The sequence below is a fragment of the Gossypium raimondii genome, chromosome 1 (assembly GCF_025698545.1).
Source record: "Gossypium raimondii isolate GPD5lz chromosome 1, ASM2569854v1, whole genome shotgun sequence".
Classification (NCBI taxonomy): Eukaryota; Viridiplantae; Streptophyta; class Magnoliopsida; order Malvales; family Malvaceae; genus Gossypium; species Gossypium raimondii.
Window position 1 is genome coordinate 1,189,143 of NC_068565.1, and position 12,846 is coordinate 1,201,988.

Consider the following 12,846-nt stretch of genomic DNA (forward strand, 5'->3'; position numbering starts at 1 on the left):
TGTACGTCGAAAAGAGGTACATGTGGCATGCCACATGTATCTATATGTTTAACAATATAAATAAAATGAAATTTTATCCGAAAGGACTAGTTTGCCCTTGGATTTGATGTATAAAAACTAATTTACCTATTTTTTTAGTAAAAAGGACAAAATATAAGCTGAATCTTACTATAGGGGCCTCATGGTACTTTTACTTAAATAATATTATTGTCGTTCAAAGTTGTAAAAATAGCATAACTTAAAGGATTTAATTAAAAATACCAAATTATGAATACAAAAAATAAGAAATTAAAATAAGGGACTAAATCCACAACTATGCGTAGTACAGGGACAAATAAAAAATTAATCCAAAAAGTGTACTGTGCAATCTTTCAAATTCTGGGATTCAGCTGAGACTGAGAGAGACAGATGAGTGTCCTCCATAAATAAATCAAAATAAAGAAAACCTCAAAAAATCCATTGCCTTTCATTATATTTCTAATTCACTTTACTGCTTATATTTCTTTCCCTTGAGATTAACCTTCTGTTCTTCCAATTTGATACTCTGTTCTTCCCAGTTTTTTTTCTTTTTCTGTGCTCTGTTTATTTTCCGGGGAAAGTTGAAAATTTTCTTTCCATTTCAGTTAGAAAATTGATCTCGTTGAAAAGACCTAAGCGTTTGAAATCATGGGTTTTTGTTGAAACCAAGAAATCTTTTAAATTTCCCTGCCTTCGATCATAAAAAGTAAGAAAAAAGAAAAATTTCCCTCATTTTCTCTCGTTTTCTCGGGCTTTCTTTTGTTTTCGTTTCTTAACTTGGGCTTGAAATTACTGTGTTTTGAAAGGTAAAGATCCACTATTTGTTTCTTCATCGTCGATCACAACAGAGCAAGACTCGAAGTTTTCTTTCTAAAAAAACGTGTTTAATTGAATCCCCTTTTAGTTTTCGTTTCTCGTTTTTCCTTAAAATTTTCCCGAGAAAAGTGTAATCTTCAAAATCCAGCAGGGACCGAAAAAATAGTTTGAATTAAAAAAAGGTTGTCAACTTACAAACAAGATTCTTCATTTTCTCTCTTCAGTTTTTCCCTTTTTCCCCTTAAATTTTGTTGTCCAAACGTCAAAAATTAGGAATTTTCTCGTCAAAATTCACATTACCTAAAATCACGTCAATCTCGCTCTGCTCTTTTTCTCCCTTTGATTTCTTCTACTGTTCATCAACACCAAGTTAAAAAAAAAAAACCAAAAAACCGAAAAAACAACACCACCAAACTCCCTGTGCTTTTTCTTGTCGTGTCTCTGTCTTTCTTGTCCAAAAAACCATGATTTTGGACTCTGTTGCAAAGCAATCCAATCTCGATTGCTTCCTTCAATGCACAACTCCCACTGTTAGATCTCAACTCCTCCCTAAGGTAAACTAAATTCAGTGTGTTTTTATTCTTTTTTTCGAACATATTTGCTTATTTTTTTTTAATTACAGAGTGAATTTGGGAGCTTGAATCGATTATGGCATCCATGGGAAAGAGAAAACGTTGAATATTTCACATTAAATGATTTATGGGATTGTTATGATGAATGGAGTGCTTATGGTGCTGGTGTTCCTATTGTCTTAAACGACAATGAAACCTTGGTTCAATATTATGTTCCTTATTTGTCTGCAATTCAAATCTTTACAAGCAATTTAAGGTAATAAAAATGCCAGATTTGTCTCTTATTTTCTTTTTCTTTGTCTTTTTGATGTGTTAGTTTGAGCAAAAATGGTGTTTTGTTTGTTGCAGGGAAGAGATAGAATCTGGTGATGGTGATTGTTTTAGTGATTCATGGAGTACTGATGAGAGTGAAAGTGATAAATTGTGGCGGTGGGATGGTTGTTGCTCCTCCGAGGATGGTGGTTCCGATCAAGATAGTGTTTGTCATTTGAATAATCGTTTGGGGTACCTTTACTTTCAATATTTCGAGACATCGACACCTTACGGACGAGTTCCACTCATGGATAAGGTATCTGAAAATTTGAAAACTGATTCGAATTGTAGTATTTGATTTAGTTTTATTTGAATCGAATTGAATTATAATACGAGTATGTTTGATATAGAATCGAGTTGAGATCATTGCTTTATAGCGTACGAAAAGCATTGGTAGATTCCATTTGACACTTTCTTTTTGTTGTTAGATTAATGGATTATCTCGAAGTTACCCTGGTTTAATGTCGTTGAGGAGCATCGATCTTTCTCCGGCTAGTTGGATGGCAGTTTCTTGGTATATATCGAACTTTATGATTCTTATCTATGTTGTTTGAATTCTTCATTTAGAAAAAAAGGTTATATGTGTCGGGATTCAAATCTCAAAACCCTAAACACCCTTTATGAACCTAGTAGACTTCGACTTTTCATTTGCATCGTTTTCTTAGTTATGGAGATATGATCCTTTGAAGATCCTCTAAATACATAGAATAACTTCAAAAACTTGAATATACCTGTGTCGGAAATGTACTCGTAATTAACATCGGGTTACGGTTATTCTTTGCTTGTTAGGTACCCGATTTATCATATTCCAATGGGAAGGACTATAAAGGACTTGTCCACATGCTTCCTCACGTATCATACTCTATCTTCTTCTTTCCAAGGTAACTTTTCACTCCATATACATATAGATGTGTGTGTGTGTGTATGTATATGTGCTTGTTTAGTGATATTCTTTATTCTTGGTTGATTTTAGAAATCGATCCCGAGGATGATATCAAGCTAGCCGAAAAGAATCAAAAGGAAAAAGAGGGCAACATCTCTCTTCCGCCGTTTGGGTTAGCAACTTACAAGATGCAAGGGGACGTGTGGTTGTCCTCCTCCAGTTGTGGAGGAGGGGACCAAGAAAGGCTATTGTCACTTTTGAGTGTTGCCGATTCGTGGCTAAAGCAACTAAGCGTTCAACACCATGACTTCAACTATTTCTCGGGTATTCGACGTGGCTAAAAAAGCCCTCTACATCCCTAATAAACATGGAAAAAAGTTCACTCATCACTCATTTATCATCAAAAGCCGAAAAAAAAGGAGGAAAAAAAAGAAAGTAACATTTTGGTTTTTTTAGAAGCTTTAGTTATGGGGATGCTTTTGAGCACTTGTTAGAAAACCCCGTTTTTAGGCCATGTTTGTAGTAGATGTTTTCTTTTCAAGTTTGTGGGCTTTTGTTGTAAAGAAATGGGTGAGATTTGAGACTTAGTGTGAGGCTCTTTTAAGCTTTTGAACCTTTTTTTTTTCTGGACTGTATGATATGTTCTCTGTTAACCTTAGTATAAAGCTAATGAAAATGTTCTCAATAGTTTTTCCACAATTTCTTTATAGCAAAATACCGATTTCTTTTTTGTTGATTTGTGGTTATGTTGTAATAATATGGAGGAAATGGGTTTGAAGAAATAAACTGGATTGGGGTTGCGATGGTGCAGGGGTGGAGCTCTCGCGGTATGGACCATACATCTCAAGTTTAATCTGTATGGAACTATTCTTTTTCTATTTGACTTTTATTAGAACAGGGTTTTTTAACCCTTAAATAGATATCGAAATTTTTGTATCATTAGTGAATTTCTCTTTTTTTGCCCGCGGTGAATTAACCCTTCGAACCAAGTCGGAACCAAGTCTGAAGCGCATTATCCTCCTATTTAAAAGTTGAGGAAAAATTACGGATAGTTCTAGACATTATATAAAATAAAATAAATAAGAACTTAAAAAAATATTACTTGACTTGAAAGGTTAGAATAGGATAGATTACAAGGTTGCACCTACCCATGTTTTTTATGAAGGCAGGTTAATTGGCTACCCAAATTCAATGAATTAACAATGTAATGAACATGTTTCATGTTTTATAATTTATGAGAGTCTAAAGTTGATTTTAAGACATTCCATCTTAAACATGTTTTTTTTTTAATTTTAAATTTATTTTATTTTGAAAGATCTTAAGACATGTTGTAGCATCATAAGATTGAGTTTTTTTAATTTTTAATTGCTCATTTTAATTATATTTCACACGAGATTCAAGCTAAAAGTTCAGTACTCAATTTAAAAATTGAACTATAATTTACGTATATGATGAAATTATCCCTTTTAAAAGAATTGAATTTTGTCAATTTAGTATAATAACAACTTTAATCTTCAATATTTATACATTATGTCAATTTAGTCTTAATTCTAAAAAATGAACCTCAACAATTACACATGTAATTTGGTCCTTTTTTTTTTTACATTTTGCTTTTCTTTGTGACATTTTCATCTAAAAGTCAAAACAAATTATTAGCTAAATTTGATTGAAAATATACAAAATAAAAAATAAAACACAAAAAATCCAAGTAATAATTTTAATCTTTTCTCATCCTTTTAAAATTAACACTCAATGTTACAAAGAAAAGAAAAACAAAGCTACAAAAAGAGACCAGATTACATAATGTGTAAATATTGCGGGTTATTTTTTTAGCGTCAAGACTAAATTAACATAATTTATAAATATTGAGAGTTAAAATTACTATTATACCAATTTCAAAAGCTACCATCTTTACTCGTCGGTGATAAAAAAGACAAAATTGAACAATTAGATGACCCAAAAAATATTTGCTAACAAGATGACCAAAATTTTTTTTTACTAATAGCTGGATAACCTCTTTACCTGTCGATGATCAAAAAAGACAGAATTGAACAGTTAGATGACCAAAAAAATATTTACTAACTAGATGACCAAAATTTTTTTTTACTAATAACTGGAAAACTATTACGGTATTTTACCTTATGTAACTTTTAACAATAGTTACTTGGATTAATTTATTAATTTTCGTAAAATATAAGGACCAAATTCAGGACTAATTTTTCAATTTATGTAAAGGAAAGAAATGAAATTCAAAATTAAACCTTAAAAGGGCACGAAAGCAAACAAAATCTACATAACATCTTAAACTTCATCATAACACACAAAAAAGAAATTATATGAACACTACACGAATTTACGATTTACCTAATTTTTCTTATTAAAAATCACTTTAAATCCCATATCTCAATTGGCAAATAAATAACAGCTTCAATGAATTTGTTTTAAAAATATATATGTATAAAATAAGTAAAAATGGCAAATTATTTGTGTAACTTGAGACCATTACTATCCTAGGTTGATTGTTGAAGGGATGCCTTCAAGGCCTTATCGGTTTAAGCTCCGGTGGTGTCCGATATAGGGTACGAATCTCAGTCGGAAAACGAGCCCTAGGATAAGAATAACATATATTTTCAAGTCAATTACTAGCCGTTAGATTTGAAACATCCCCGTGTCATTCGGGTGACTTTGGCCTCTCCGGCCGAAGCCGGAGCTACTGGTATAACAAGCTGTATGCCGATAAATCCTGTATTCTGCGAACATTATCCGAACACAGTTCTCTCTCCAGCTGCGAGCTCGTTGCTTGTAAAACCTTCTGCAGAAAAATGGATATTACATTCAAAGCAATGTATTCAGAGCTTTTTCCACCCGAAAAAGATATGTTTTTCCGGTATAACGGGAACGATATAACCTGAATAATGGTGGTTAACAAAGGGAATTCGGAAAATTTATCGAAACATGAACATGGGGATGCGTACATTGAATTCCATGTAGGAAGCTCGCATCGCGAGCCACTGCGCATCGACCATTTCAAAAGCTGTACAATATAGTACATCGAAGGCTTCTTCGTCTTCTGCAATTTCATATATAATCACGAGATTGAATACACAGAACAATAATGCTCGATCGAAAATGACTGGAATCAACGGTTCCCTTACCTCCTAATAGTTTCACGAAATTGAATCCGGGGAGATTACTTGGTTTTTCTGCAAAAAAGGAGCATAGATTACGGAACGACTAAGGAATGTAACGGAACATGTCCACGAAAAATAGATAATATTTTCCGACGAACCTGAATATAAATCCAACATCTGAATCAACATAAAAGATATATTGATGCCGGCAACGGCGAAAGGGTATTCCCAAGTTGCTCGAGTTCCGTCTTGTTTAAGTAAAACCCTACGGAAAGATGCCTTCATTTTGTGTTTTTATTAGTATATAATCCGATTCTCCTGCGGAAATCTAAACACATAACAAAGAAGAGACACGGAAGGATTACCGGATATGTTCGGCCGTAAAACAGCAAGTTTTCCAGTGAGATAAAACCACAAGCCCTAAGGGGAGAAGTTTTCACTTTTAGATAACATAAAATTTAGATATCAAATATGCAAATTCGGAAAGAATCGAATCGAATCGAAAGAATCGTACCGAAAATCAGTGGACGGATTAGGGCCTTGCCATCCCATTTCTTTCCACTGTTCCGAGACCAATCCTTTTAGAGCAACATTAGGAAATGCAATGTGCCACAATTCTTTGAGAGCTTCCTGTTACACCGAAAAATTTATACGATATTAAAGCAAACTACACGAAAGCGTAACTATTTAAGCTTTTTAAATGAAGTACCTGATGATCAGGACGAGTCTCATCGAAAGGTATTTGTATTCGTTTTTGAAGCTTTTGAAGTCTTTGTTCCTATTGAGAAATTAAAGAAACTAAATGTATACACACGTACATGTATATATATATATATATAAGTAGCAAACGTATATTATCGAAGTCAGTCCAAGTATTTCGAGTGAACATTCGAGATTACCTGAATAGGTGTCAAAGGGTAGTCGAGAAACTTGTCGCTACGCTTATTGCTTAACCGATTAAGAACCCCTCCTATCCACGATCGTGATCCAGCCATAGAATTAGCTGCAACAACAAAAAGATCGATCAGAAATATTCAGAAATGGCAATGATCTATCGGTATAAAAGCCTATTCAACCGGTTTCCACGAGACATCAAGGTTTACCATTGTTTTCCCTGTGCTTCGCTACATATGGTATATATTTAAACATCTTGAACAAACTTATGTTTTAAAACAAACATACAAAGGCAATCAAGATCCTCGTAATTCCCCAACTCTAAAGAGGAATGCCGAAAAAGAAGACAAGAACTCATCAAGAAATTCGACTTACTAAAAATCGTGAGTCAACCGTTATATGGTCATGAGTCGAACCGTATGTCCATTTCAACTCATACGATGTCGGTAAACTTCGTCCACATCAACCTACATGCAGATTTTCACCCCATCATTCAGTACTAAATAGTTTGCTTACAATAAAAATCCAATCCACCAATTTTTTCCATTTTAAAGATCCTAATCCAATCATTATCGTTGCCATCAAAATTTGTCAACTATACAATTTATTTTCCACCAATCGTATGCTACATCATATGAGGATAGGATAGCCTAACTAATATGTTCGACAGATTTTAAAGGAAAATATTAACAATGCTATGATTGGTCTGTGATTTTTAAATCGAAGAATTAAGTTTAAAGACTAAACTTCAAAATTTGTCAAAATACAGGGATAAACAGGATATTTTAACCTAATATTTATTATGATCAGCTGATTCAATTGAAAGATTACAATTTACAAAAGAAAAGCAAACACAGATTAAGCTAACAGGTACCATTCAATTAAATTGCCTTGCAATGACAACAATTGATCAAATTAGAGATTTACATGCATACATACAAAATTAAAATTTTCACATTATTTTGAACCAAAAGAAGGATTGAAGATAATGAGTAACAAATGAAACAATCAAATAACAACACAAAATACAAATATACCTAGGGAAAAAAAAAGGAAAGAAAGGAATTTTTGGATTTGTTATTCCGTTAATGACTCAATTATTAGCCTATTTCCATTTCGATTACTAAACTATAAAAATTTTCGATTTCATTGAGTTTTACATCGTTTCGTTTTAGCTATTCCGTGATATGATCTGTTTCTAATCGGTATAATAATATATTTAATCCTAAATACTTCTACATTATATCAATTCAATTCTAATTCTAAATAATTCAATAAATAATTCAACAAAAAGAAAGATCGAAGAAATGAGTAAACAAATGAATCAATCCAATAAGAACACAAAATACAAAGATACCCAAAAAAAAAGGAAATTTTTTTTTGCAACCCCGAAAAGAAAATGTAATTGCATTAAGGGAAAATTAATAAAGATGAAAACTTTGAAAAAAAAAAAAAAGGGTATGTATATACCTGGTGTTATTGCATGTGTTGGGGAATAAAAGTTGGTACCTTGAAAGGCCTAGTTGAAGAAAAGGAGGGAAAGTAAGAGATAGGGAAGGTGAACAATGACAGCATGTTTTTTTATTTTCGTTGGGTGGAATTTTTTTTTGCATAAAGAGAAAAAAAATAACAAAAATTTGGGTCGTTGAGGGATGGAGTTGGGAATTTGTTGTTTTTGTCTGTCCTGATGTGGCAATTTTAAGCCATTCTGTTCCCTGATTACTTGCCTTCATCGTAGCACTCGGGTCGGGTACCATATACAGCCTGCGGCAAGCCTACATGGATCGTATGAGACCCGACTATATCATATAATATGAGATATGGCAACATTTAGCCCTGAACTTTCAGATTTTTTTCAATTTGGTCTTTGAACTTGACAGCTTTGCAATTTCAGAATGTCGCGTCATCACACAAAACAAAATTGAGAAAACTTATCAAGTTCTGAGACTAACGTGGATCAAAAAAAAATTTTAGACGTTAAACAAAATTGTAGCTTAAAAACTTCGAACAATTACATTTAATTTAATTTGATTTCGTCAATTAGATACGTTGTTCAAGTTTTTAAGCTTCAACGGTCAGGTGAACATGTTATGTCGTATTTTGCTAAAATTTCTAAAATTTAAAGACTATTATACTCATTTTAGAAGTATAAGGATTAAAATCTACTCCATAAAAATGCAAGAATTAATAAAATTATTCCTTAATGCTTTAAGAGTAGGATCAGTGATCGAACTAGACCACTAATTTTTAGTTCAATGGATTTGATTAATTTAACCCGATCCAATGATAATTAATTAATTAATATTAATTAAAAATCATGAAAATTAACTTATAATGCATAAAAGAAAAAAAATATAAATAAACGTTATTGGTTGCAACTAAATTTACGTTACAAGGTAATTATTGCAACTAAAAAAACCTAAATTTATAGTACACACAAAAAAGTAAACTACATCGAAAGTCACTAAACTATTAGTAAGTTTACATTTTGGTCATTCAATTTTAGAAAGTTACAAAATGATTACTGAACTCTCGAAAGTTTTCATTGAAGTCACTGGGCTGTTAAAATCAGTGTTGTATGACCTTATAATAGTTCATAGACTATTTTGTAACTTTTTAAAATTAAGTGAATAAAACGTGAACTTACTAATAGTTTACTGATCTTGGTGTAATTTACCCAAAGAAAAACAGATGATCTAAGCAATTTCATGGAACAGGATAAGACTTATGGTTGCACATGCACTTGTAAGCCATGGGACATGTTTCAGCCTCTTCCAATGAAGAACACACAAAGCTCACTATAACTAGTAGGCACGGCGTGCACGACATGCACGCGTGCGAGCAATCCGGCAAGCTTGATCCGGAGATCTTCAACGTGTCGGCTCGTTTTCGTTGCGGCAACGACCTTGTTTCCCAGTTCGAATCAACAAGTTTATTACTAACCATTTTCGCCCCTAACATTGACCCTTGTCTTGTGCTTGGCCGAGAGTCGTGCTCCTCGTAATGTTTGTTATGATCTCCGTGTGGCGGCGCCTTTACGTGCCTTGCGGACGCCATAACCGGAATGTAGCAGAAGAGAATAATGGCGATGGCAGCGATGGTAACAGCAGGTATTTTCATGGCTTCTTTCATGTGGTATTATAGATGAAGTGGTGATGGAAAATAGTGAAAGTGGATGAACATATTTAAAGGGCGAGATGAGAAGAGCATTGATTAGGGGTGGCAAAAAAATTCTCAAATTTGTTGGGTTTTGGTTCGCATCAGGATGGATTTTTAGGGGTAAAATGAGATATTCGTACTTCTAAGCTATCCGAGTTGAATTGAATTTTTTTTTAAATCATCTGGATTATTCTTTAGACGAACTCGAGTTATTGAGTAAGCCAAGTTTATCTTAATACTTAATTTGAGTAGTTTTTAGGTTTAATTGAGTTTATTTATTTATATATATATATTTTTAATATTTTGATATTAAATTATTACTTTACTCGATAAATTTTGTATTATGGAACAAGCTTGAGCTTCAACTTGAATATATAAATCATGTAAACAAGTTGAGCTCAAACTTAGATAACAATATTCGATTGAGGTTAAGCTGAGCTTCGACCAACGAATTTCAAATCAAGCTCGATTACAACCCTAGTTAAGTCAAGGCAAGTTTATATAAAAATGCCATGATATATATTTTAATCAATTTTTTTTTTCAAGACAAGATCAAATAAACATTTTTTAGGGTTAAAGTCGAAATTAGGGGCTAAACTATTAAATTTTATTTAAGATGAGATGAATCTGAATATATTAGCACAAAAGTTAAGACGAGTTTAAATATATTAATACAAAAATCGAATCGAATTAAAGTAAATAAAATACTATTTCGTCCCGCCCCATTGACATCCTAGAGTATTGAAGCAAATCAGGCAAAAGAGTACGTAAAGAAAAGGGTCACATGAAAGAGGGTCAGTCCAATACTGAATTTCATAGCCAAATGCATATAACAATAAATGGATGATTGTGAGCATCTTGGGACTTCATTCATTTTGGTGTAAGCTTATTAAATATTGCACCTAATAAATTCGGCACTGAGAGGGTCGGTCCAATATGTGATTGTCATCAATGTTTGTTGTTTATGGATTCAATTGGGCACTAGATTTGGGCTTCATGGGATTGAGCCCAACCCAATGTAGACATTGATCCAAATCAAGAGATTAATGTGAAAAAGGTTAAAATATGCCATAAGTCCTTATACTCTTCATTAATTTAAAATTTGGTCCCTATACTTTATTCTAGAGATTTAGTCCTTTTACTTTTCAGATTTCAAAATTCAGGTCCAACTTTCAACACTGTTAAATTTAAGTTCATTACAAGGTCATTTTTTTGTTACATTACTACCAAGTGAATATTTTTTTTTATTTCAAAATGTCACACCAAAAATTTAATAAAAAAAATTTAATAATTGGACCTAAATTTTGAAATATGAAAGTGGAAAGACTAAATTCCTAAAAATAAAAGTACATGGATTAAATTCTAAATTTGTGAATAGTACAGAGACCTATGGCCTATTTTAATCGTGTAAAAAACATGGGTTAATTCTACAAGATGTTCCCGAACTATCCATAAGTTGTGAATTTTGTTTTATGTTCTATGATTTGGTCATTTTTAATTTGTGTGCTTTTTCGAATTCTATAATTTCAATCAAGACCCAAATGGTAGTTGTTAGATTCGGTTAGTTAAATTATAACGTTTCCAAAGTCTTATAAGGCAAACATATTATCACAAATGTATTATCATGTTGGTTTGTTATTTTCGTATAATACTCATGAAAATGTCATGACATTTTAGTTAATAGATTTAACAACTACCTTTAAGTAATGGCTAAAATTTCAAAATTCGAGAAATATGTGGACTAAAAATGACTAAATTTGAGGATACAAACTAATTCGATAACCGGGGTGAATCTAGAAATTCTTTTAAGAGGGATCGGAGTTGAATTATAAATTTTTGAGAGATCAAAATATGATTTTTTTAATACACATTAAACATTTTTGTATACAAAATGCTTAAAACTACCCATAATCCATCTTAATCCTTAAATAGGAGGATAAACGCACTTCAGCATACTCAAACTTATATTTTCTTACACTAACAACAATCCTAATACCAACTGATCTAAGACTCAACCGAGAATTCAGATTAAACTTTTAACATAAAGATATCTTCTACAAATTCGAATAGACTTTCCACTTAAAATTATATTTAAAACAAAAAAATGAGAGTCAAACACTTTGATTTTGTCCTTATTAACAAAAGGTTGTTTGATAAGTTAAGTCAAATCAGATATGCACTAACATAGTATAGTATAAAATTTTATATTACAAAATTTATACATCCTTAAGATATTTTTAGGAACCTAGACCTAGTAATGTTAGATAGAACTATTATTTAATATTTAATTGGGTAAATTCCTAATTAGGTACTGAACTTTTCGTGTCTTTTTATTGTACTGTTAAGTCTGGAACGGCTAGATGATGTAGCCGTTATAAACTATATAAATTGTCACTCAATTATAATTTTTTTTCAATTTAACCACCAAAGTTTTCGAAATTAAATTTTGTACTCACCGTGCCTTTTTTGATTGGCCTAATAACATTTTCTCCATTCGATATTTGTACCCATAAATTTAACTCTGAATATTCTTACGGCGCTAAAATTAGGATTAAATTAATATGATTCTATTTAAATTTTTTTAATATTATGTAAAATTAAATAAAATGGAAGATTATGATGTTGGTAATGTTGCCATCTAAGACAAACACTTTCTCAACCTATTTGTGGGGTTGACTTTCTTTTCAATATTATAATATGAGTTCCAACTTTTATATTTATTTGACCAATTCAAACACCTAAGTGGAGTTGAGTTTAAGCTATCACAAACTTATTGATTAAGCTTACTTACTTAATTAAAAATGAGTTTAAGATCATGTTGGGTATAATAGTAAGACCCAACAATGGCCGATAATTTTAATCAGATTAATGAATTTTTTTTATAAATTTACGGGAATCTAATTAAAATTATTAAAAAAAATCTAAAGAATATTTAAATTTTTCAAAAAGATGGGGAAGACCTCCCTTCACCACTATTACAGTCCGCCCCCTGAATACTGAAGACGATATTATTAAAGGGATAACTGCGAATTCTGAAAATTATATTATAAATATTTTCAAG

General features: G+C 31.9%; 3 protein-coding genes across 3 annotated transcripts; 1 reads left to right on the forward strand and 2 right to left on the reverse strand.

Moving 5' to 3' along the window:
• The first annotated feature begins 453 nt into the window (after positions 1 to 453).
• On the forward strand, positions 454 to 3,300 carry LOC105774045 (uncharacterized). The gene is made up of 6 exons (XM_012596360.2): positions 454 to 1,388; positions 1,457 to 1,662; positions 1,755 to 1,974; positions 2,147 to 2,232; positions 2,508 to 2,599; positions 2,692 to 3,300. The coding sequence occupies exons 1-6, from the start codon at positions 1,299 to 1,301 to the stop codon at positions 2,940 to 2,942; spliced, it is 945 nt and encodes a 314-aa protein (XP_012451814.1). The 5' UTR covers positions 454 to 1,298; the 3' UTR covers positions 2,943 to 3,300.
• A 2,011-nt stretch (positions 3,301 to 5,311) lies between these two features.
• On the reverse strand, positions 5,312 to 6,739 carry LOC105787142 (uncharacterized). The gene is made up of 8 exons (XM_052627364.1): positions 6,632 to 6,739; positions 6,442 to 6,510; positions 6,247 to 6,362; positions 6,098 to 6,152; positions 5,891 to 6,011; positions 5,757 to 5,804; positions 5,577 to 5,671; positions 5,312 to 5,413 (listed from the first exon to the last, which is right to left on the reverse strand). Exons 1-8 carry the CDS (start codon positions 6,725 to 6,727, stop codon positions 5,312 to 5,314), a joined length of 702 nt encoding a protein of 233 aa, XP_052483324.1. The 5' UTR covers positions 6,728 to 6,739.
• A 2,530-nt stretch (positions 6,740 to 9,269) lies between these two features.
• LOC105787143 (hypothetical protein) lies at positions 9,270 to 9,766 on the reverse strand. Its single transcript, XM_012613587.2, has one exon. The coding sequence runs from the start codon at positions 9,756 to 9,758 to the stop codon at positions 9,333 to 9,335; it is 426 nt and encodes a 141-aa protein (XP_012469041.1). The 5' UTR covers positions 9,759 to 9,766; the 3' UTR covers positions 9,270 to 9,332.
• Positions 9,767 to 12,846: the final 3,080 nt, after the last annotated feature.

Excerpts from the sequence above, each read along its gene's own strand:
- LOC105774045 (XM_012596360.2), top strand. The coding sequence starts at position 1,299 with ATGATTTTGGACTCTGTTGCAAAGCAATCCAATCTCGATTGCTTCCTT. Across the intron at positions 1,975-2,146 it reads GAGTTCCACTCATGGATAAG|ATTAATGGATTATCTCGAAG; the intron begins GTATCTGAAAAT and ends TTTTGTTGTTAG. Across the intron at positions 2,600-2,691 it reads TCTATCTTCTTCTTTCCAAG|AAATCGATCCCGAGGATGAT; the intron begins GTAACTTTTCAC and ends GGTTGATTTTAG.
- LOC105787143 (XM_012613587.2), bottom strand. The coding sequence starts at position 9,758 with ATGAAAGAAGCCATGAAAATACCTGCTGTTACCATCGCTGCCATCGCC.
- LOC105787142 (XM_052627364.1), bottom strand. The coding sequence starts at position 6,727 with ATGGCTGGATCACGATCGTGGATAGGAGGGGTTCTTAATCGGTTAAGC. Across the intron at positions 6,153-6,246 it reads AATCCGTCCACTGATTTTCG|GGCTTGTGGTTTTATCTCAC; the intron begins GTACGATTCTTT and ends TTCTCCCCTTAG. Across the intron at positions 5,414-5,576 it reads CTTCCTACATGGAATTCAAT|AAGGTTTTACAAGCAACGAG; the intron begins GTACGCATCCCC and ends ATTTTTCTGCAG.